Source organism: Zonotrichia leucophrys, unplaced genomic scaffold (assembly GCF_028769735.1).
Source record: "Zonotrichia leucophrys gambelii isolate GWCS_2022_RI unplaced genomic scaffold, RI_Zleu_2.0 Scaffold_414_44824, whole genome shotgun sequence".
Taxonomy (NCBI): Eukaryota; Metazoa; Chordata; class Aves; order Passeriformes; family Passerellidae; genus Zonotrichia; species Zonotrichia leucophrys.
In genome coordinates this window covers 1-24,863 of record NW_026992619.1, presented here as the reverse complement: position 1 = coordinate 24,863, position 24,863 = coordinate 1, and the positions used below count along the sequence as shown (strand labels likewise).

The 24,863-nt window shown below is 46.6% G+C and overlaps 1 protein-coding gene across 2 annotated transcripts; it reads left to right on the top strand.

Moving 5' to 3' along the window:
• The first annotated feature begins 1,768 nt into the window (after positions 1-1,768).
• On the top strand, positions 1,769-24,857 carry RING1 (ring finger protein 1). Of its 2 annotated transcripts, XR_010438519.1 has the most exons (7): positions 1,769-1,969; positions 4,964-5,124; positions 9,912-10,127; positions 15,739-16,062; positions 19,590-19,764; positions 24,479-24,661; positions 24,693-24,857. XR_010438519.1 is itself a non-coding variant. In XM_064701220.1 (6 exons), exons 1-6 carry the CDS (start codon positions 1,892-1,894, stop codon positions 24,578-24,580), a joined length of 1,056 nt encoding a protein of 351 aa, XP_064557290.1. In that variant the 5' UTR covers positions 1,769-1,891; the 3' UTR covers positions 24,581-24,857. The 2 variants fall into 2 exon arrangements, 1 of the variants encoding a protein (XP_064557290.1); XM_064701220.1 differs by having other exon boundaries at positions 24,479-24,857.
• The last annotated feature ends 6 nt before the right edge of the window (positions 24,858-24,863 follow it).

Here is a 24,863-nt window from a genome sequence, read left to right as displayed (position 1 = left end):
TCCCCAAAATTCCTGATTTCCCCCAAGTTCCCAATTTCTCCCCATTTCCCCCCAAAATTTTGCAAGTTTTTCCCCTGAAATTCCGATTTTTTCCCCATTTTCACACCCAAAATCCCAATTAATTCCCATTTTTCCCCTGAAATTCCCGTGGTTTTCTCCCAAAAATTCCCAGTTTATTCCCCCAAAAATTCCCAGTTTAATTCCCCTGAAAATCCAAATTTATTCTCATTTTCCCACCCAAAATTCCTGATTTTTTCCCCCAAAATTCCCAATTTTTTCCCATTTTCCCCCAAAATTGCCAATTTATTCTCATATTTCCACCTAAAATTCCCAATTTATTCCATTCTTTTTCCATTTTGCCCCCAAAATTCCATTTTTTCTCCAAAAATTCCCAATTTTTTTCTGAATTTCCCCCCAACTTTCCCATTTTTCCCCCTTTTTTCCCCCGATCCTTTTGGGAATTTGGGAATTTTTTGGGAATTTGGGAATTTCTGCTCCCTGAGCATTTTTTGGGGAGAATTTTTGGGATTTTGGGGCCTCAGGAATTCCCGAATTTCCCCAGAGAGAGAAATTTTAATGTTCCAAATAAAATATATCTATTTATATTATTTACATTTAGGTTTCCGTCATTTTTATTTTAATTTTGTTCTTATTTTTATTTTAATTTTATTGTCGATTTTTTTATGGTTATTTTTAGTTTGATCTCTAGTTAGTTTTATTGTATTTTTATTTTTATTTTATTTTTATCTTTATTTTTATTTTTTTAATATTTTTTTTTTATTTTTATTTTATTTTTATTTTTATTTTTATTTTTATTTTTATTTTATTTTATTGCTGTTTTTTTATTTTATGGTTATTTTTTACTTTTGCTTTTCTTTCTATTTTAAATTTTAATTATTTTTAATTTATATTTTATCTTTTAAATTCTCATTTTTTATTTTTATTTTTTATTTCATTAAAGGAAAGAGCAAAATCCTGGAGTCGGGGACTGGGAGGGAACTGGGAACAAACTGGGAGGGACTGGGAAGAACCACGCCCTCTTAATCTGCATAACCACGCCCCAAACCGGCACTGAAAACTGTTAAACCACGCCCCTTTACATAACCACACCCCAAACTGGTACCATAATAGCGTTTAAACCACGCCCCTTTCTCCTCTTCATCTACATAACCACGCCCCCAAACAATACACACAGAGCGTTTAAGCCCCGCCTCTTAATCTACATAACCACACCCAAAACCGGCACCAGAATAGCGTTTAAACCACGCCCCTTTCTCCTCTTCATCTAACATAACCACGCCCCCAAGCAACACACAGAGAGCGTTTAAACCCCGCCCATTAATCTACATAACCACACCCCAAACCGGCACCAGAATAGCGTTTAAACCACGCCCCTTTCTCCTCCTTATCTGCATAACCACGCCCTTAACAATCCATAATACGGCCAAAACCACGCCCCCGTCCGACTTAACCACGCCCCCAAACAGCCCCGAACACACAGCCGAATCCCCGCCCCCTCAATATGCATAACCACGCCCCCAAACAATCCCAAATACGGCTAAAACCACGCCCCGTCTGTCATAACCACGCCCCCAATCGGAGCCACGCACACGGCTTAACCCTCGCCGTCTTAATCTGCATAACCACGCCCCCAAAACAACACCAAATATGGTTAGAACCACGCCCCCTCCTCGTCCGCATTGGCCGAACCCAGCGGCGCCTCCCATTGGCCGCCTCTCCCGCGACGTCATCAGGCGGCGCCACCCGGAAGCCGCGGCGGCGGCGGCGTCGCGCGGCTCGGGCGGGATTTTGGGGGAAATTTTGGGAATTTTGGGGAAATTTGTGGAATTTTGGGGAATTTTGGGGGTCCCGGAGCCCCCCGGGCGGGGCCATGGCCGCCCCCGCCAGCGCGCAGAGCGCCAGCAAGACCTGGGAGCTGAGCCTGTACGAGCTGCACCGCACGCCGCAGGTAAAACCGGGGGAAAACGGCGAAATTTGGGGAAAAAAGGTGAAAATTTGGGGAAAAAACCGGAATTTTGGGGGTCGGAGTTGGGGTAAAATCGGAAATGAGGAGTTAGGATTGGGGAGAATCCGGAATTTGGGGGCAAAAAACGAAATTTGGGGGGAAAAAATCGAAATTTTGGGGGTCGGGATTGGATGGAAATCCTGGGATTTGGGGGGGAAAACCCCAAAATTGAAGAGAAGAGCCCCAAAAACTTGGGGGGAACCCCGAAATTTGGGGAGAAAACCGAAATTTCGTGTGTCGGAACTGGGTGGAAACGCCAAAATTTTGGGATTAAACCTCCGGAATTTGGGCGGGAAAAAATCCGAAATAATTTGGGGGAAAAAACCGAAATTTTTGGGGTGGGAATTGGGGGAAAGCCCCGAAATTTGGGTTAAATCTCCTAAAGTTGTGGGGAAAAAAACGGAATTTTTGAGGATCGGAATTGGGGTAAAATGGGAATTACAGAGTCAGAATTGGGGGGAAACCCGAAATTTGGGGGGGAAAAAGCTGAAATTTGGGGAAAAAATCGGGAATTTGGGAGGCAAAAAAATCGAAATTTTGGGGGTCGGAATTGGGTGGAAATGCTGGAATTTTGGGGGAAAAAATAGCCCCGAAAACTGGGGAGGAAACGCCGAAATTTGGGATTAAAGCTCCGAAATTGGGGCGAAAATCTGAAATTTGGGTGGAAAAAACAGAATTTGGGGGAAAAAACCAAAATTTTGGGGGTCGGAATTGGGGGAAAAAGCCTGAAATTTGGGAGTCAGAATTGGGGGAGTCAGAGCCCTGAAATTTGGGGTGAAAATCCAAATTTTGCAGGGAAAAAACTCCGAAATTTGGGGGTCGGAACTGGGGGGAAGCCCTGAAATTTGGGGTCAAACCTCCGAATTTGGGGGTTAAATGTGCAAAATTTGGGGGAAAACACCGAAATTTGGGGGAGAAAACCCAAAACTTTGGAGCTCTGAAATTTCGGGTTAAAGCTGCGAAATTTGGGGCAAAAGTCCAAAATTTGAGGGTCAGAAATGGGGCGAAAAGCTGAAAATTTGGGGGTCGGAACTTGGGGGAAATCCTGAAATTTGGGGAGTTGGAATTGGGGGGAAATCCCTGAAGTTTGGGGTAAATTTTGCCCCTAAAATTTGGGGCGAAAATCCAAAATTTGGGGTAAAAACCTCCAAAATTTGGGGCAAAAACCTCAAATCTGTGGGGTCAGAATTGGGGGGGAAATGCCAAAATTTGGTGTAAAACACCCAAAATTTGGTGCAAAAATCTGAAATTTGTGGGGCTAACCCAAATTTTTTTTGGGGGGGGTGAAACCTGAAAATTGGGGTTAAACCTCTGGAATTTGGGGGTTCAATTCGCAAAATTTGGGGGGGAAACACCGAAATTTGGGGTGAAAAATTCCAGAATTTGGGGGGAAAAATCCGAAATTTAGGGCGAAAATTTGGAATCTGGGGGGAAAAACCGAAATGTGGGGAAAACGCCCAAACTGGGGGGAGAAACTCGGAAAATTGGGGGGGAAAACCCAAAAATGAGGGGTCAGAAATGTCCCCAAGGTGTCCCCAATGTCCCCAATGTCCCCAATGTCCCCAATGTCCCCAAGGTGTCCCCAAGGTGTCCCCAATGTCCCCAAGGTGTCCCCAATGTCCCCAATGTCCCCAAGGTGTCCCCAAGGTGTCCCCAGTGTCCCCAATGTCCCCAATGATGTCCCCAATGTCCCCAAGGTGTCCAAGGTGTCCCCAGGGATGTCCCCAATGTCCCCAAGGTGTCCCCAAGGTGTCCCCAATGGTGTCACTGTCACCTTCAGGCAGCCATTGGGGATGGCACAGAGATGGCCCTGTCCCCACCATGTCCCCAATGATGTCCCCAATGTCCCCAGGAGGCCACCATGGACGTGGTGGCCTGATGGCACTGCAGTGTCACTGTGTCACTGTGTCACTGTGTCACTGGGTGTGTCAGGGTGTCCCCAATGTCCCCAATGTCCCCAATGTCCCCAGGAGGCCATCATGGACGGCACGGAGATCGCGGTGTCCCCTCGGTCCCTGCACTCGGAGCTGATGGCCCTGCAGTGTCACTGTGTCCCTGTGTCACTGTGTCAGTGATGTCCCCATGGGTGTCACTGTCCCCAATGTCCCCAATGATGTCCCCAATGTCCCCAGGAGGCCATCATGGACGGCACGGAGATCGCGGTGTCCCCTCGGTCCCTGCACTCGGCGCTGCAGTGTCATTGTGTCACTGTGTCCCCATGGGTGTCACTGTCACAGGGCTGTCAGGGCTGGCTCAGGGCTCTCAGGGCTGTGTCACTGATGTCCCCAGTGATGTCCCCAATGTCCCCAGGAGGCCACCATGGACGTGGTGGCCTGATGGCACTGCAGTGTCACTGTGTCACTGTGGGTGTCACTGTCACAGGGCTGGCTCAGGGTGTCACTGATGTCCCCACTGATGTCCCCAATGTCCCCAATGATGTCCCCAATGTCCCTGTCCCCCCAGGAGGCCATCATGGACGGCACGGAGATCGCGGTGTCCCCAATGTCCCTGCACTCGGAGCTGATGGCACTGTCACTGTGTCACTGTCACTGTGTCCCCATGGGTGTCACTGTCACTGTGTCACTGTGGGTGTGTCAGGGTGTCACTGATGTCCCCAATGTCCCTGTCCCCCCAGGAGGCCATCATGGACGGCACGGAGATCGCGGTGTCCCCTCGGTCCCTGCACTCGGAGCTGATGGCACTGCAGTGTCACTGTGTCACTGTGGGTGTGTCAGGGTGTCACTGATGTCCCCATTGTCCCCAGGAGGCCATCATGGATGGCACGGAGATCGCAGTGTCCCCCCGGTCCCTGCACTCGGAGCTGATGGTGCTGCAGTGTCACTGTGTCACTGTGTCACTGTGTCCCTGTGTCACTGTGGGTGTGTCAGGGTGTCCCCAATGTCCCCAATGATGTCCCCAATGTCCCTGTCCCCCCAGGAGGCCATCATGGACGGCACGGAGATCGCGGTGTCCCCTCGGTCCCTGCACTCGGAGCTGATGTGCCCCATCTGCCTGGACATGCTCAAGAACACCATGACCACCAAGGAGTGCCTGCACCGCTTCTGCTCCGACTGTATCGTGACAGCATTGAGGAGCGGGTCAGTGTCACTGTCACCTGTGTGTGTCACCTGTGTGTGTCATTGTCACCTGTGTGTGTCACTGTCACCTGTGTCATTGTTACCTGTGTCACCCGTGTGTGTCACCTGTGTGTGTCACCTGTGTCACCTGTGTCACCTGTCTGTGTCACCTGTGTCATTGTCACCTGTGTCACCTGTGTGTCACCTGTGTGTCATTGTCACCTGTGTGTGTCATTGCCTGTCAACGCCACACCTGTGTGTCATTGTCACCTTTGTGTCATTGTAACGTGTGTCATTGTCACCTGTCATTGTCACCTGTGTGTGTCACCGGTGTGTCACTGTCACCTGTATGTGTCACCTGTGTGTGTCACCTGTGTCATTGTCACCTGTGTGTGTCACCATGACCACCAAGGAGTGCCTGCACCGCTTCTGCTCCGACTGTATCGTCACTGCATTGAGGAGCGGGTCAGTGTCACTGTCATTGTCACTGTCACCTGTGTGTGTGTCATTGTCACCTGTGTGTGTGTCATTGTCATTGTCACCTGTGTGTGTCACCATGACCACCAAGGAGTGCCTGCACCGCTTCTGCTCCGACTGTATCGTGACAGCATTGAGGAGCGGGTATGGGACACTGTCACTGTCATTGTCACCTGTGTGTGTGTCACTGTCACCTGTGTCATTGTCACCTGTGTGTGTCACCATGACCACCAAGGAGTGCCTGCACCGCTTCTGCTCCGACTGTATCGTCACCGCGCTCAGGAGCGGGTATGGGACACTGTCACTGTCATTGTCATTGTCACCTGTGTCACCTGTGTGTGTCACCTGTGTCATTGTCACCTGTGTGTGTCACCATGGCCACCAAGGAGTGCCTGCACCGCTTCTGCTCCGACTGTATCGTCACAGCCCTCAGGAGCGGGTATGTGACACTGTCATTGTCATTGTCACTTGTGTGTCATTGTCACTGACACCTGTGTGTGTGTCATTGTCACCTGTGTGTCACCTGTGTCTGTCGTTGTCACCTGTCTGTCTCTGTCACCTGTGTGTCACCTGTGTCATTGTCAAAAGGTGTCACCTGTGTCACTGCCACCTGTGTGTCACTGTCACCTATCTGGTATTGTCACCTGTGTCTGTCATTGTTTGTTATTGTCTGTCACCTGTGTCACCTGTCATTGTCATTGTCACCTGTGTCATTGTCACCTGTGTCCCCTCTATATGTGTCACCCCCTGTAACCCCTGTCACCTGTGTCACTTGTGTGTCATTGTCACCTGTGTCACTGTCACCCGTGTGTCACCCCACTGCCTGCACCGCTTCTGCTCTGATTGTATCGTCACTGCACTGAGGAGCGGCTCAGTGTCACTGTCACTGTCACTGTCACTGTTACTGTCACTGTCACCTGTGTGTCATTGTCACCTGTGTCATTGTCACCTCTGTGTTACTCCAGTGCCGGCACCGCTTGTGCTCCGACTGCATGGTCACAGCCCTCAGGAGCGGGTCAGTGTCACCTGTGTGTCGTTGTCATTGTCACCTGTGTCATTGTCACCTGTGTCATTGTCACCTGTGTGTGTCACCTGTCACTGTCACCTGTGCCTGTCATTGTCTGTCACTGTCACCTGTGTCATTGTCACCTGTGTGTGTCACCTGTCACTGTCACCTGTGCCTGTCATTGTCTGTCACTGTCACCTGTGTGTCACCTGTGTGTGTCATTGTCACCTGTGTCACTGTCACCCGTGTGTCACTGTCACCTGTGTGTCACTGTCACCCGTGTCACCTGTGTGTCATTGTCACCTGTGTGTGTCATTGTCACCTGTGTGTGTGTCACTGTCACCTGTGTGTGTCACCTGTGTGTGTCACCTGTGTGTCGTTGTCATTGTCACCTGTGTCACTGTCACCTGTGTGTGTCACCTGTCACCTGTGTCACCTGTGCCTGTCATTGTCTGTCACTGTCACCTGTGTCATTGTCACCTGTGTGTGCCACTGTCACCTGTGTGTGTCACCTGTGTGTCGTTGTCATTGTCACCTGTGTCATTGTCACCTGTGTGTCGTTGTCATTGTCACCTGTGTCACTGTCACCTGTGTCACCTGTCACTGTCACCTGTGCCTGTCATTGTCTGTCACTGTCACCTGTGTGTGTCACCTGTGTGTGTCACCTGTAACTGTCACCTGTGCCTGTCATTGTCACTGTCACCTGTGTGTGTCACCCCAGTGCCTGCACAGCTTCTGCTCTGATTGCGTTGTCACCGCGCTCAGGAGCGGGTGTGGGACACCTGTGTGTCACCTGTGTGTGTCACTGTCACCTGTGTGTGTCACCTGTGTCAGTGTCACCCGTGTGTGTCACCTGTGTCATTGTCACCTGTGTCACCTGTGTGTCACCTGTGTCATTGTCACCTGTGTCACCTGTTTCTGTCATTGTCACCTGTGTCATTGTCACCTGTGTCACCTATGTCACTGTCACCTGTGTGTCACCTGTGTGTGTCACTGCCTGTCACTGTCACCTGTCATTGTCACCTGTGAGTGTCACCTGTGTGTCATTGTCACTGCCACCTGTGTGTGTCATTGTCTGTCACTGTCACCTGTGCGTGTCACCTGTGTCACTGTCACCTGTGTCACCTGTGTGTGTCACTGCCTGTCATTGTCACCTGTCATTGTCACCTTTGTGTCACTGTCACCCGTGTGTCACTGTCACCTGTGTGTCACTGTCACCCGTGTCACCGGTGTGTCATTGTCACCTGTGTGTGTCACCTGTGTCACCTGTGCTGTGTCATTGTCACCTGTGTCACCCCTGTGTCACCCGTGTGTCGTTTTCACCTGTCTGTCGTTGTCACCTGTGTCATTGTCACCTGTGCTGTGTCATTGTCACCTGTCTGTGTCACCTGTGTCACTGTCACCTGTGTGTGTGTCACTGCCTGTCTTTGTCACCTTTGTGTCATTGTAACGTGTGTGTCACTGTCACCTGTCACTGTCACCTGTGTGTGTCACCTGTGTGTCACTGTCACCTGTGTGTCACTGTCACCTGTGTCACTGTCACCTGTGTGTCACTGTCACCCGTGTGTCACTGTCACCTGTGTGTCACTGTCACCTGTGTGTCACTGTCACCTGTGTCACTGTCACTTGTGTGTGTCACCCGTGTGTCATTGTCACCTGTGTGTCACTGTCACCGGTGTGTCATTGTCACCTGTGTGTGTCACCAGTGTGTCACTGTCACCTGTGTCACCTGTGTCACTGTCACCTGTGTCACCAGTGTGTCTCTGTCACCTGTGTGTCACAGTCACCTGTGTGTCACTGTCACCCCTGTGTCACCCGTGTGTCACTGTCACCTGTGTGTCACTGTCACCCGTGTGTCATTCCCAATTCCCATTTCCCCCCCATTTTTTCTCCTGATTTTTCCTCGTTTTTTCTCCATTTTTTTCTCAAATTTTTCCCCAATTTCCTCCCGGTTTTCCGCCATATTTTCCTCATTTCTCCTCAGATTTTTTCCCTGTTTTTTTTCCCATTTTTCTCATTTTTTCCCCAGGAACAAGGAGTGCCCCACGTGCAGGAAGAAGCCGGGATCTCATTTTCCCCCTGATTTTCTCCCATATTTCTCCCATTTTCCCCACATTTTTTTGCCGTTTTTCCGCCATATTTTCCCCATTTCTCCTCGGATTTTTTCCCTGTTTTTTTCCCCATTTTTCACCTTTTTCCCCCCGTTTTTCCCCAGGAACAAGGAGTGCCCCACGTGCAGGAAGAAGCCGGGTTCTCATTTTCTCCCTGTTTTTTCCTCATATTTCACCCATTTTTCACTGTTTTTTCGCCGTTTTTCCGCCATATTTTCCCCATTTCTCCTCGGATTTTTTTCCCCGTTTTTTCCCCCGTTTTCCCAACTTTTTCCCCATTTTTCCCCAGGAACAAGGAGTGCTCCACGTGTAGGAAAAAACTGGTTTCCCATTTTTCCCCTTATTTTTCCTCATATTTCCCCGATTTTTCCCCGTTCGTTCGCCGTTTTTCCGCCATATTTTCCCCATTTCTCCTCGGATTTTTTCCCTGTTTTTTTCCCCGTTTTCCCAACTTTTTCCCCAGGAACAAGGAGTGCCCCACGTGCAGGAAGAAGCTGGTTTCCCATTTTTCCCCTTATTTTTCCTCATATTTCCCCGATTTTTCACTGGTTTTTCCCTGTTTTTTCACTGGTTTTTTGCCATATTTTCCCCATTTCTCCTCGGATTTTTTCCCCATTTTTTTTCCCCGTTTTCCCAACATTTTTCCCCATTTTACCCCAGGAACATGGATTGTCCCACCTGCAGGAAGAAGCTGGTTTCCCATTTTTCCCCTTATTTTTCCTCATATTTCCCCCATTTTTCACTGGTTTTTCGCCATTTTTCCTCCATATTTTCCCCATTTCTCCTCGGATTTTTTCCCTGTTTTTTTCCCCATTTTTCACATTTTTCCCCCCATTTTTCCCCAGGAACAAGGAGTGCCCCACCTGCAGGAAGAAGCTGGTTTCCCATTTTCCCCCTTATTTTTCCCCATATTTTCCCCATTTTTCGCAGGTTTTTCACCATTTTTCCTCCATATTTTCCCCATTTCTCCTCGGATTTTTTCCCCGTTTTTCTCATTTTTCCCCCCGTTTTTCCCCAGGAACAAGGAGTGCCCCATGTGCAGGAAGAAGCCGGGTTTTCATTTTCCCCCTGATTTTCTCCCATATTTCTCCCATTTTCCCCACATTTTTTTGCCGTTTTTTGCCGTTTTTCCGCCATATTTTCCCCATTTCTCCTCGGATTTTTTCCCCGTTTTTTTTCCCCGTTTTCCCAACTTTTTCCCCGTTTTTCCCCAGGAACAAGGAGTGCCCCACGTGCAGGAAGAAGCTGGTTTCCAAGCGTTCCCTGCGCCCCGACCCCAATTTCGACGCGCTCATCTCCAAGATTTACCCGAGCCGTGACGAGTACGAGGCGCACCAGGACCGGGTGCTGGCCAAGCTCAGCCGCCTGCACAACCAGCAGGCCCTCAGCTCCAGCATCGAGGAGGGCCTCAAGATGCAGGCCATGCACAGGTCCGGCCAGAATTCCTGAAATTCCCAAAATTTTCCGGGGTTTTGGGGTGGTTTTGTGGGGTTTGGGGCAAAAACGGGGCAAAAACGGCTCAGAAATGGCACCAAATCTACAAATATTCCTGAAATTTCTGTTTAGGTTTAGGCCATGCACAGGTCTGGGCAGAATTCCCAAAATTCCCAAAATTTTCTGGGATTTTGGGGCGGTTTTGTGGGGTTTGGGGCGAAAACGGGGCAAAAATTGGACAAAAACGGCACCAAATGGCTCAAGAATGGCCCCAAATCCTTGGAATTTCCTGAAATTCCTGTTCAGGTTCAGGCCATGCACAGGTCTGGCCAGAATTCCCGAAATTCCCAAAATTTTCCGGGATTTGGGGGTGGTTTTGTGGGGTTTGGGGCGAAAACGGGGCAAAAATGGGACAAAACGGCACCAAAATGGCACAAATGGCTCAAAATGGCCCCAATCCTTGGAATTTCCTGAAATTCCTGCTCAGTTCAGGCCATGCACAGGTCTGGGCAGAATTCCCGAAATTCCCAAAATTTTCCTGGGTTTTGGGGCGGTTTTGTGGGGTTTGGGGTGAAAACGGGGCAAAAATGGACAAAAATGGCCAGAAATGCAGCAAACGGTCGGGAATGGCCCCGAATTACAAATATTCCTGAAATTCCTGTCAGGTTCAGGCCATGCACAGGTCTGGCCAGAATTCCCGAAATTCCCAAAATTTTCTGGGAATTTGGGGCAGTTTTTGTGGGTTTGGGGTGAAAACGGGGCAAAAAGGGACAAAAAATGGCAGCAAATGCTCAGAAATTGCCCCAAATCTACAAATATTCTGAAATTCCGTTCAGGTTCAGGCCATGCACAGGTCTGGCCAGAATTCCCGAAATTCCCAAAATTTTCTGGGATTTTGGGGCGGTTTTTTGGGGTTTGGGGTGAAAACGGGGCAAAAATGGAAAACGGCACCAAATGCTCAAAATGGCACCAAATGGCTCGGGAATGGCCCCAAATCTCAAATATTCTTGAAATTCTGTTTAGGTTTAGGCCATACACAGGTCTGGGCAGAATTCCCGAAATTCCCAAAATTTTCCGGGATTTTGGGGCGGTTTTGTGGGGTTTGGGGTGAAAACGGGGCAAAAATGGGACAAAAACGGCACCAAATGGCTCAGAAATGGCTCAGGAATGGCCCCAAATCTACAAATATTCCTGAAATTCCTGCTCAGGTTCAGGCCATGCACAGGTCTGGGCAGAATTCCCGAAATTCCCAAAATTTTCCGGGATTTTGGGGCGGTTTTGTGGGGTTTGGGGTGAAAACGGGGCAAAAATGGACAAAAGGGCACCAAATGGCTCAGGAATGGCACTCAAATGCTCAAAATGCCAAATACAATATTCCTGAAATTCCTGCTTCAGGTTCAGGCCATGCACAGGTCTGGCAAAAATCCCGAAAATTCCCAAAATTTTCTGGGATTTCGGGGTGGTTTTGTGGGTTTGGGTGAAAACAGGGCAAAAATGCTCGAAATGCTCCAATTCACCCAAATCTCTGGAATTCCTGAATTCCTGTCAGTTCAGGCCATGCACAGGTCTGGGAAAATTCCCAAAATCCCAAAATTTTCCGGTTTTGGGGCGTTTTGGGTTTGGGTGAAATAGGGCAAAATTTCCCATTATTTTTCATGATTTCCTCGTTCTTTCCCCATTATTTTCTCCAAAATCCCAATTATTTCTGCATTTTTTCTCAAAATCCTTATTTTCCCCATTATTTCCATTTTTCCCCATTATTTTCTCTAAAATCCCATTTTTTCCTCATTCCCATTATTTTCCCCATTCCCCATTATTTTCCCATTCTTTTTCTAAAATCCCTTTTTTCCCCCATTATTTTTCCCTAAAATCCCATTATTTCCCCCATTTTCTCCGATATTTTCCCCAATATTTTTTCCTTTATTCCCTATTCTTTTCCCTATGATTTTTCTCTATAATCCCATTATTTTTTCTCTAAAATCCCATTATTTCCCCAATATTTCACATTATACTTTCCCCAATATTTCACATTATATTTTCCCTATTATTTTTTTCCCAATATTTTACATTATATTTTCCCCATCATTTTTCTGTAAAATCCCACTTTTTCCCCATAATTTTCACCATTTTCCTGTTATTTTCCCATTCTTTTCCCTGTTATTTTCCCCATTCATTTTCTCTAAAATCCCATTATTTTCCCATTATTTCCCATTATATTTTTCCCGTTATTTTCTCTAAAATCACATTATTTGCCCAATATTTCCAATTATATTTTCCCATTATTTTTCTCTAAAATCCCATTATTTTCCCCATAATTTTCCCCATTTTCCCTGTTATTTTCCCATTCTTTCCCTGTTATTTTCCCCAATATTTTTTCCTTTATTCCCTATTCTTTTTCCTATGATTTTTCTTTATAATCCCTTTATTTTTTCTCTAAAATCCCATTATTTCTCCAATATTTCCTATTATATTTTCCCCATTATTTTTCCTGTTATTTTCCCATTCTTTTCCCTGTATTTTCCCCATTATTTTTTCCTTTATTCCCCATTCTTTTCCCTAGTATTTTCCTCTAAAATCCCATTATTTTCCCTATTATTTTCCCCATTATTTTCTCTGATATTTTCCCCATTATTTTTCCCCATTGTTTTTCTCCATAATCTCATTATTTTCCCCATTATTTTCCCATCATTTCTCCCATTATTCCCATTATTTTCCCCATTATTTTCCCATTATTTTCCCATTATTTCCCCCATTATTTTCCCCATTATTTTCCTCATTATCCCCCATTATTTTCCCCATTATTTTTCTCTAAAAACCTATTATTTCCCCATTATTTTCGCCATTATTTCCCCATTATTTCCCCATTATTTCCCCCCATTCTTTTTCTCTAAAATCCCATTATTTTTCCTCGTTATCCCCCATTATTTTCTCTGATATTTTCCCCATTATTTTCCCCCATTCTTTTTCTCTAAAATCCCATTATTTTCCCCATTATTTCCCCATTATTTTCCCCATTATTTCCCCATTATTTTTCCCATTATTTCCCTCATTATCCCCCATTATTTTCCCCATTATTTTCCTCATTATCCCCCATTATTTTCCCCATTATTTTTCTCTAAAAACCTATTATTTCCCCATTATTTTCGCCATTATTTCCCCATTATTTTCCCCCATTCTTTTTCTCTAAAATCCCATTATTTTTCCTCGTTATCCCCCATTATTTTCTCTGATATTTTCCCCATTATTTTCCCCATTATTTTTCTCCAAAATCCCATTATTTTCCCCATTATTTTTCCTCATTATCCCCCATTATTTTTCTCTAAAATCCCATTATTTCCCCATTATTTTCCCCATTATTTCCCCATTATTTTCCCTCATTCTTTTTCCCTAAAATCCATTATTTTCCCCATTATTTTTCCTCATTATTTCTCCCCCATTATTTTCCCCATTATTTTTCTCCAAAATACCATTTTTTTCCTCTAAAATCCTATTTTTTTTCCCCTAAACCCCTCTCATTTCTCTTTATTTCCCAGAGCGCAGCGCGTGCGCAAGATGGCGGCCGAGTCGGACCCGGCGGGGTTCTGGGGGAGGGGGATGGGATCAGTTCTGGGATTTTTGCCCTAAAATCCCATTTTTTTCCTCATTATTTTCCTCATCATTGTCATCATTATTATTCTCTAAAAACTCATTATTTCCCCATTATTTCGCCCAGTATTTTCCTCTAAAATCCCATTATTTTCCCCAGTTTTTATCCCATTATTTCCCCATTATTTTCTCTGATATTTTCCCCATTATTTTCCCCCATTCTTTTTCTCTAAAATCCCATTATTTTCCCCATTATTTTCCCCATTATTTTCTCTGATATTTTCCCCATTATTTCCCCCATTATTTTCCCCATTATTTTCTCTGATATTTTCCCCATTATTTTCCCCATTATTTTCCCCTTTATTTTCTTCATTATCCCGCATTATTTTCCCCATTATTTTTCTCTAAAAACCCATTATTTCCCCATTATTTCCCCATTATTTCCCCATTATTTTCTCTGATATTTTCCCATTATTTTCCCCATTCTTTTCTCTCAAAAACCCATTATTTCCCCATTATTTTCTCTGATATTTTCCCCATTATTTTTCCCCATTCTTTTTCTCTAAAATCCCATTATTTTCCCCATTATTTCCCTCATTATCCCCCATTATTTCCCCATTATTTTCCCCATTATTTTCTCTGATATTTTCCCCATTATTTTCCCCCATTCTTTTTCTCTAAAATCCCATTATTTTCCCCATTATTTCCCCATTATTTTCCTCATTATCCCCCATTATTTTCCCCATTATTTTCTCTGATATTTTCTCCATTATTTTCCTCATTATCCCCGATTATTTTCCCCATTATTTTCCCTTATTCTTTTTCTCTAAAATCCCATTATTTTCCCCATTATTTCCCCATTATTTTCCCCCATTTTTTTCTCTAAAATCCCATTATTTTCCCCATTATTTTCCCCATTATTTTTTCTCATTATCCCCCCTTATTTTCCCCATTATTTTTCTCCAAAATCCCATTATTTTCCCCATTTTTTTCTCTAAAGTCCCAATATTTTCCCCATTATTTCCCATTATATTTTCCCTATTCTTTTTCTCTAAAATCCCATTATTTTCCCCATTATTTTCTCCATTATTTTCCTCATTATCCGCCATTATTTCCCCCATTATTTTTCTCTAAAATTCCATTATTTTCCCCATTATTCCCATTATTCCCATTATTTTCCCATTATTTTCCCCATTATTTTCCCCACTTTCCCCATTATTTTCCCATTATTTTCCCATTATTTCCCCATTATTTCCCCCATTATTTCCCCATTATTTCCCCATTATTTTCCCCCATTTTTTTCTCTAAAATCCCATTATTTTCCCCATTATTTTCCCCATTATTTTCTCTGATATTTTCCCCATTATTTTCTCTGATATTTTTCCCTCTATTTTCCCCTATTCTTTTTCTCTAAAATCCCATTATTTTCCCCATTATTTTTTCCATTATTTCCTCATTATCCCCCATTATTTCCCCATTATTTTCTCTGATATTTTTCCCCATTCTTTTTCTCTAAAATCCCATTATTTTCCCCATTATTTCCCCATTATTTTCTCTGATATTTTCCCCCATTCTTTTTCTCTAAAATCCCATTATTTTCCCCACTATTTTCCTCATTATTTTCCCCATTATTTCCCCATTATTTTCCCATTATTTTCTCTGATATTTTCCCCATTATTTTCCCCCATTCTTTTTCTTCAAAATCCCATTATTTTCCCCATTATTTCCCCATTATTTCCCTCATTATCCCCAATTATTTTTCCTCATTATCCCCCATTACTTTTCTCCAAAATCCCATTTTCCCCCATTTTTTTCCTCTAAAGACCCTATTTTTTCCTCTAAAATCATGGTTTTTTCCCCCTAAAACCCTCTCATTTCTCTTTATTTCCCAGAGCGCAGCGGGTGCGCAAGATGGTGGCCGAGTCGGACCCGGCGGGGTTCTGGGGGAGGGGGATGGGATCAGTTCTGTTAAATTCTCTCATTTTTTCCCTAAATCCCGGTTTTTCTCCCCGTTTCTCACAGAGCGCAGCGGGTGCGCAAGATGGCGGCCGAGTCGGACCCGGCGGGGTTCTCGGGGGGCGAGGAGGGGCTCGAGGCGCTGGGCACGCCCCCGGAGCCGCCCGGGCCCAGCCGGAAGCGTTCCCGCGCCTCCGACGACTCCGGGCCCGACCCCGAGGCCGAGGCGGCCCCCGAGGGGGCGGGGCCGGGGGGCGGGGCCGGGGGCGGGGCCGGGCCCGGGGGGCGGGGCAGCCCCGAGGCGGAGGCGGAGGCGGGGAGCAGCGAGATCGAGCTGGTGTTCAGGCCACACCCCCTGCTGGTGGAGAAGGGCGAGTACTGCCAGACACGGTGAGCGGCCTTCATCATCATCATCATCATCATAATCCACTTCCTGTTTGTGTTCCACTTCCTGTTTGTGTGCCACTTCCTGTTCCTGTTTCTGTGCCCCTTCCTGTTTGTGTGCCACTTCCTGTTCCCCTTTCTGGCCACGCCCCCTGCTGGTGGAGAAGGGCGAGCACTGCCAGACACGGTGAGCGGCCTTCATCATCTTCATCATCTTCATCATCCACTTCCTGTTTGTGTGCCACTTCTGGTTTTGTGCCACTTCCTGTTTGTGTGCCACTGCCTGTTCCCCTCCTGGCCACGCCCCCTGCTGGGGAAGAAGGGCGAGTACTGCCAGACACGGTGAGCGGCCTTCATCTTCATCGTCTTCATCATCCACTTCCTGTTTGTGTGCCACTTCCTGGTCCTGTGCCACTTCCTGTTTGTGTGCCACTTCCTGTTCCTGTTTGTGTGCCACTTCCTGTTTGTGTGCCACTTCCTGTTCCCCTCCTGGCCACACCCCCTGCTGGTGGAGAAGGGCGAGTACTGCCAGACACGGTGAGCGGCCTTCATCATCATCATCTTCATCATCCACTTCCTGTTTGTGTGCCACTTCCTGTTTGTGTTTGTGTTCCACTTCCTGTTCCCCTCCTGGCCACGCCCCCTGCTGGTGGAGAAGGGCGAGTACTGCCAGACACGGTGAGCGGCCTTCATCATCTTCATCATCATTTCCTGTTCCTGTTTCTGTGCCACTTCCTGTTTGTGTTCCTGTGCCACTTCCTGTTTGTGTGCCACTTCCTGTTCCCCTCCTGGCCACACCCCCTGCTGGTGGAGAAGGGCGAGTACTGCCAGACACGGTGAGCGGCCTTCATCATCATCATCATCATCATTTCCTGTTCCTGTTTCTGTGCCACTTCCTGTTTGTGTTCCTGTGCCCCTTCCTGTTTGTGTGCCACTTCCTGTTCCCCTCCTGGCCACGCCCCCTGCTGGTGGAGAAGGGCGAGCACTGCCAGACACGGTGAGCGGCCTTCATCATCTTCATCATCATTTCCTGTTCCTGTTTCTGTGCCACTTCCTGTTTGTGTGCCACTTCCTGTTCCTGTTTCTGTGCCCCTTCCTGTTTGTGTGCCACTTCCTGTTCCTCTCCTGGCCACGCCCCCTGCTGGTGGAGAAGGGCGAGTACTGCCAGACACGGTGAGCGGCCTTCATCTTCATCATCATCATCATCTTCATAATCCACTTCCTGTTTGTGTGCCACTTCCTGGTCCTGTTCCTGTGCCACTTCCTGTTTGTGTGCCACTTCCTGTTCCCCTCCTGGCCACGCCCCCTGCTGGTGGAGAAGGGCGAGTACTGCCAGACACGGTGAGCGGCCTTCATCTTCATCATCTTCATTTCCTGTTCTTGTTTCTGTATCTCTTCCTGTTTCTGTGCCACTTCCTGTTTGTGTGCCACTTCCTGTTTGTGTTCCTGTGCCACTTCCTGTTCCTTTCCTGGCCACGCCCCTTGCTGGGGGAGAAGGGCGAGTACTGCTAGACACAGTGAGCGGCCTTCATCATCTTCATCATCATCATCATTTCCAGTTCCTGTTTCTGTGCCACCTCCTGTTCCTGTGCCACTTCCTGTTCCCCTCCTGGCCACACCCCCTGCTGGTGGAGAAGGGCGAGCACTGCCAGACACGGTGAGCGGCCTTCATCTTCATCATCATAATTTCCTGTTCCTGTTTCTGTGCCACTTCCTGTTCCTGTGCCACTTCCTGTTTGTGTGCCACTTCCTGTTTCTGTGCCACTTCCTGTTTGTGTACCTGTGCCACTTCCTGTTCCTGTTTGTGTGCCACTTCCTGTTCCTCTCCTGGCCACGCCCGTTGCTGGTGGAGAAGGGCGAGCACTGCCAGACAAGGTGAGCGGCCTTCATCTTCATCATCGTCATCATCATCATCCACTTCCTGTTCCCGTTCTACTTCCTGTTCCTGTTTGTGTGCCATTTCCTGTTTGTGTGCCACTTCCTGTTCCTCTCCTGGCCACACCCCCTGCTGGTGGAGAAAGGTGAGCACTGCCAGACACGGTGAGCGGCCTTCGTCATCTACATCATCATTTCCTGTTCCTGTTTGTGTGCCACTTCCTGTTTCTGTACCCCTTCCTGTTTCTGTTCCACTTCCTGTTCCGCTCCTGGCCACGCCCCTTGCTGGTGGAGAAGGGCGAGTACTGCCAGACACGGTGAGCGGCCTTCATCTTCATCATCATCATCACTTCCTGTTTGTGTGCCACTTCCTGTTTGTGTGCCACTTCCTGTTTGTGTGCCACTTCCTGTTTGTGTTCCTGTGCCACTTCCTGTTTCTGTACCACTTCCTGTTCCCCTCCTGGCCACGCCCCCTGCTGGTGGAGAAGGGCGAGTACTGCCAGACACGGTGAGCGGCCTTCATCATCATCATCATCATCATCATCATAATCCACTTCCTGTTTGTGTTCCATTTCCTGGTCCTGTTTGTGTACTACTTCCTGTTTGTGTGCCACTTCCTGTTCCCCTCCTGTCCACGCCCCTGCTGGTGGAGAAAGGCGAGCACTGCCAGACACGGTGAGCGGCCTTCATCTTCATCATCATCATCATTTCCTGTTCCTGTTTGTGTGCCACTTCCTATTCGTGTGCCACTTCCTGGTCCTGTTTCTGTGCCACTTCCTGTTCCTGTTTCTGTGCCACTTCCTGTTTGTGTGCCACTTCCTGTTTGTGTTCCACTTCCTGTTCCCCTCCTGGCCACACCCCTGCTGGTGGAGAAGGGCGAGTACTGCCAGACACGGTGAGCGGCCTTCATCATCATCATCATCATTTCCTGTTCCTGTTTGTGTGCCACTTCCTATTCATGTGCCACTTCCTGGTCCTGTTTCTGTGCCACTTCCTGTTCCTGTTTGTGTTCCACTTCCTGTTTCTGTGACACTTCCTGTTTGTGTTCCACTTCCTGTTCCTCCACTGGCCACGCCCCCTGCTGGTGGAGGAGGGCAGCTGTTCCCTGACACGTTGTGTGGCCTTCAGCCTCACTTTCATCATCATCATCACCTTCATCCTCTGCTTCCTCTTCCAGAATTCCCAATTTCCCCTGGGAAATTTTCCCCGTTTTTTTGCCTTTTTTCTCCCCAGATTTTTTCTCAGATTTTCCCATCCCAAAATTCCCATTTTCCCATGGATTCACCCCAATTTTTCCATGATTTTTCCCCTTCCCAGGTTGGTTCAAAGCCCCAAGGTGCTTCCCCTCTCCTACTCCCATTTTCCCCGTTTTTTTTGCCTTTTTTCCCCAATTTTTTCCCCAGATTCTTTCCAAACCTCCCTCCCACCCCAGAATTCCCAATTTCCCATGAATTCACCCCAGAATTTTCCTCTTCCTAGATTTATCAAAACCACCTCAGTGGCTTCTGCGTCCCACTCCTGGTTTTCCTGTTTTGTCCCATTTTTTCCCCATTTTTTTGACTTTTTTTCCCCAATTTTTCCCCAGATTTTTTCCAAATCTCCCTCCCACCCCCGAATTCCCGTTTTCCCCCGAATTCAGCCCAAATTTCCCTGCCCAGGTTTGTGAAGACGACGTCCAACGCCACGGTGGATCACCTGTCCAAGTACCTGGCGCTGCGCATCGCCCTGGAGGAGGCCCCGCCCCCCGGCACTGACCCCGCCCCCTCGCTGGGTGACGTCAGCGAGAAGCAGTACACCATCTACACCACGCCCGCCGCCGGCGCCGCCTTCACGGTAACTTCCGGAACCAGAAACGGGGGGGGGCGGGGCCTGGCAAACATGGCTGACAGCAGTGCTGTAATGGCGGCACCGGAACTTCCGGGGGAAACAGGAAGTGAAGCCGGAAATGGGCGTGAATGGGGCCTGGGCGACATGGCTGCCATCACTTCCTGTGATGGTGGCACTGGAAGCTGCCATAAAACCCGGAAGTGGGTGGGAGGGGCCTGGCCAACATGGCCGACACCACTTCCTGTAATGGCGGCACTGGAACTTCCGGGGGAAACAGGAAGTGTAGCCGGAAGTGGGTGGGAGGGGCTTGGCCAACATGGCCGCCACCACTTCCTGTGATGGTGTCTCTGGAACTTCCGGGGGAAACAGGAAGTGCAGCCAGAAGTGGGAGGGGCCTGGCCAACATGGCCGCCATCACTGCCGGTAATGGCAGCACCGGAACTTCTGGGGGAAACAGGAAGTGAAGCCGGAAGTGGGAGGGAGGGGCCTGGGCAACATGGCTGACAGCACTTCCGGTAATGGCGGCACCGGAACTTCCGGCGTTTTTAGGGGGGATTTTTTGGTATTTTTTGGATATTTTGGGGGTGATTTTTGGGGGTAATTTTTTTGTACTTTTGGGGTTATTTTGGGGAATTTTTGGGGGTAATTTTTGGGTACTTTTGGGGTTATTTTTGGGGTGATTTTTGGGTATTTTTGGGTGATTTTGGGGGGTTTTCATGCCTGTAACTCCTGAACGGGTTTTGGGGTTTTTTGGGGTGATTTTTGGGGATTTTTTGGGGGTAATTTTTTAGTGTTTTTAGGGGTGGTTTTTGGGGTAATTTTGGGTTATTTTGGGGCTATTTTGGGGTCCTGACCCCGATTTCTCTCCCCAGCCCCTGAACGGGTCCTGGGGGTTTTTAGGGGTGATTTTTGGGTGTTTTTGGGGAATTTTTGGGGGTAATTTTTGGGTACTTTTGGGGTTATTTTAGGGGTTATTTTTGGGGTGATTTTTGAGTATTTTTGGGATATTTTTGGGGGTTTTCATGCCTGTAACCCCAGTTTTTATCCCCCAGCCCCTGAACGGGTCCGGGAGATTTTAAGGGGTGATTTTTGGGTGTTTTTGGGGTTATTTTGGGGGACTTTTTGGGGGTAATTTTTTAGTGTTTTTAGGGGTGATTTTTGGGTGTTTTTGGGTTTTATGGGAATTTTTTGGGGTGATTTTTGGGTACTTTTGGGGTTGTTTTAGGGGTTATTATTGGGTGATTTTTGGGTGTTTTTGTGTTATTTTTGGGGGATTTTTTTGGGGGTAATTTTTTAGTGTTTTTAGGGGTGATTTTTGGGTGTTTTTGGGTTATTTTTGGGGTTTTTCGTGCCTGTAACCCCGGTTTTTGTCCCCAGCCCCTGAACGGGTCCTGGGGGAATTTGGGGTGGTTTTGGGTTTTTTTTTTTTATTTTTTTTATTTTTTGGGTAACTTTTTGCGAATTTTGCGGGGATTTTGGGGGGATTTTGGGGTTATTTTTGGGGTTTTTGGGTTATTTTTAGGGTTTTTCATGCCTGTAACCCCAGTTTTTATCCCCCAGCCCCTGAACGGGTTTTGGGGGTTTTTAGGGGTGATTTTTGGGTGTTTTTGGGGGAATTTTTGGGTACTTTTGGGGTATTTTAGGGGTGATTTTTGGGTTATTTTGGGGGTAATTTTTGGGTGTAATTTTTTAGTGGTTTTGGGGTTATTTTAGGGGTGGGTTTTGGGTGATTTTGGGGATATTTTGGGGGACTTTTTAGGAGCGAATTTTTTGGTATTTCTGGGGTGGTTTTGGGGTGTTTTTGGGGGACTTTTTGGGGGTAATTTTTGGGTACTTTTGGGGTTATTTTAGGGGTGATTTTTGGGTGTTTTTCGGTTATTTTGGGGGATTTTTGGGGGTAATTTTTTGGTATTTCTGGGTGGTTTTGGGGTATTTTTGGGTTATTTTGGGGAATTTTTTGGGGTAATTTTTGGGTATTTTTGGGGTTATTTTAGGGGTTATTTTTGGGGTGATTTTTGGGTGTTTTTGGGTTATTTTTGGGGTTTTTCGTGCCTGTAACCCCAGTTTTTATCCCCCAGCCCCTGAACGGGTTTTGGGGGTTTTTAGGGGTGATTTTTGGGTAATTTTGGGGGTAATTTTTGGGTACTTTTGGGGTTATTTTAGGGGTGATTTTTGGGTGTTTTTGGGGAACTTTTTGGGGGTAACTTTTTAGTGTTTTTGGGGGTTTTTAGGGGTGATTTTGGGGTGTTTTTGGGTTATTTTGGGGGATTTTTTGGGGTGTAATTTTTTGGTATTTCTGGGGTAATTTTTGAGATGATTTTTGAGTGATTTTTGGGGTGATTTTTGGGTGTTTTTGGGGTTATTTGAGTTATTTTTGGGGGTAATTTTTGGGTACTTTTGGGGTTATTTTAGGGGTTATTTTTGGGGTGATTTTTGGGTGTTTTTGGGTTATTTTGGGGCTATTTTGGGGTCCTGACCCCCATTTTTATCCCCAGCCCCTGAATGGGTCCTGGGGGTTTTTAGGGGTGATATTTGGGGTGATTTTTGGGTGTTTTTGTGTTATTTTTGGGGGTTTTGGTGCCTGTAACCCCATTTCTGTCCGCAGCCCTGAACGGCTCCTGGGGGTTTTTAGGGTGATTTTTGCGTTATTTTGGGGGATTTTTTAGGAGCTAATTTTTTGGTATTTCTGGGGTGGTTTTGGGTATTTTTGGGTTATTTTGGGGAATTTTTTGGGGGTAATTTTTGGGTACTTTTGGGGTTATTTTTGGGGTGATTTTTGGGTGTTTTTGGGTTATTTTTGGGGGTTTTCGTGCCTGTAACCCCAGTTTTTATCCCCCAGCCCCTGAACGGGTTTTGGGGGTTTTTAGGGGTGATTTTTGGGTAATTTTGGGGGACTTTTTGGGGGTAATTTTTTAGTGTTTTTGGGGTGATTTTTGGGGTAATTTTGGGTTATTTTTGGGGGTTTTCGTGCCTGTAACCCCGATTTTTATCCCCCCAGCCCCTGAACAGGTCCTGGGGGGATTTGGGGTGATTTTGGGTTTTTTTTATTTTTGTTATTTTTTGGGTAACATTTTGTGAATTTTGCGGGAATTTTTGGGGGGGATTTTGGGGGATTTTTGGGTGTTTTTGGGGTTATTTTTGGGCTGGTTATTGGGTATTGGGGTAATTTTGGGGGTAATTTTTTGGTGTTTTTGGGCTATTTTGGGGGATTTTTGGAGGTAATTTTTTGTATTTTTGGGGTTATTTTTGGGGATTTGGGGGGATTTTTGGGGGTAAGTTTTTGATTGTTTTGGGTGGTTTTGAGTTTATTTTGGTTCTTTTTTTGGGTAATTTTTGAGTTTTTTGGGGGTGATTTTGGGGAATTTTTTGGGGGTAATTTTTTGGTGGTTTTGGGGTTATTTTTGGGGTGGTTATTGGGTATTTGGGGTTATTTTGGGGGGTAATTTTTTGGTGTTTTTGGGCTATTTTGGGGACTTTTTGGGTGTAATTTTTTAGTGTTTTTGGGGTTATTTTAGGGTTGGTTTTTGGGTGATTTTGGGGTTATTTTGGGGTTGTTTTGGGTTCCTGACCCCGGTTTTTATCCGCAGCCCCTGAACGGGTTTTGGGTATTTTTGGGGGTGATTTTTGGGTGTTTTTGGGGGATTTTTGGGGGTTTTCATGCCTGTAACCCCAATTTCTGTCCCCAGCCCCTGAACGGGTCCTGGGGGTTTTTTGGGGTGATTTTTGGGTTATTTTTGGGTTATTTTTGGGGGACTTTTGGGGTTATTTTTGGGGTTATTTTTGGGGTGGTTTTTGGGGTAATTTTGGGTTATTTTGGGGCTATTTTGGGGTCCTGACCCCCATTTTTATCCCCAGCCCCTGAACGGGTTTTGGGGGTTTTTTGGGGTGATTTTTGGGTTATTTTGGGTGACTTTTTGGGGGTAATTTTTTAGTGTTTTTGGGGTTTTTAGGGGTGATTTTTGGGTGTTTTTGGGTTATTTTGGGGGTAATTGTTGGGTACTTTTGGGGTTATTTTAGGGGTGATTTTTGGGTGTTTTTGGGGTTATTTTGGGTGACTTTTTGGGGGTAATTTTTTAGTGTTTTTAGGGGTGATTTTTGGGTATTTTTGGGGTTTTCGTGCCTGTAACCCCAATTTTTATCCCCAGCCCCTGAACGGGTCCTGGGGTTTTTTTGGGGGTGATTTTTGGGTTATTTTGGGGGTAATTTTTTGGTACTTTTGGGGTTATTTTTGGGGTGATTTTTGGGTGTTTTTGGGTTATTTTGGGTGACTTTTTGGGGGTAATTTTTTAGTGTTTTTGGGGTTATTTCAGGGGTGATTTTTGGGTTATTTTGGGTTATTTTTGGGGGTTTTCGTGCCTGTAACCCCATTTTTATCCCCCAGCCCCTGAACGGGTCCTGGGGGTTTTTAGGGGTGATTTTTGGGTGTTTTTGGGTTATTTTGGGGGATTTTTTGGGGGTAATTTTTTAGTGTTTTTAGGGGTGATTTTTGGGATGATTTTTGGGTGATTTTTGGGTATTTTGGGTAATTTTGGGTTATTTTTGGGGGTAATTTTTTAGTGTTTTAGGGGGTTTTTAAAGGGGGTTTTTGGGTGTTTTTGGGGGATTTTTTGGGGGTAATTTTTGGGTACTTTTGGGGTTATTTTAGGGGTTATTTTTGGGGTGGTTTTTGGGGTAATTTTGGGTTATTTTGGGGGGTCCTGACCCCGGTTTCTGTCCCCAGCCCCTGAACGGGTCGCTGACGCTGGAGTTGGTGAACGAGAAGTTCTGGAAGCTCAGCAAACCCCTGGAGCTCTACTACGCCCCCACCAAGGAGCAGAAATAGCCAAAAACGCCCAAAACGCCCCAAAATCCAACCGGGGGGCGCCCGAAATGGCCCAAAATCCAACCTGGGAGCGCCAAAATGTCCCAAAATTCAATTTGGGGACACTGAAATGCCCCAAAATTCAATTTGGGGACACCGAAATTCAACCTGGGGACACCGAAATTCAATTTGGGGACACCAAAATTCCCCAAAATTCAGTTTGGGGACACTGAAATTCCCCAAAAATTCATCCTGGGGATCCCAAAATTCAATTTGGGGACACAAAAATGTCCCAAAATTCAAT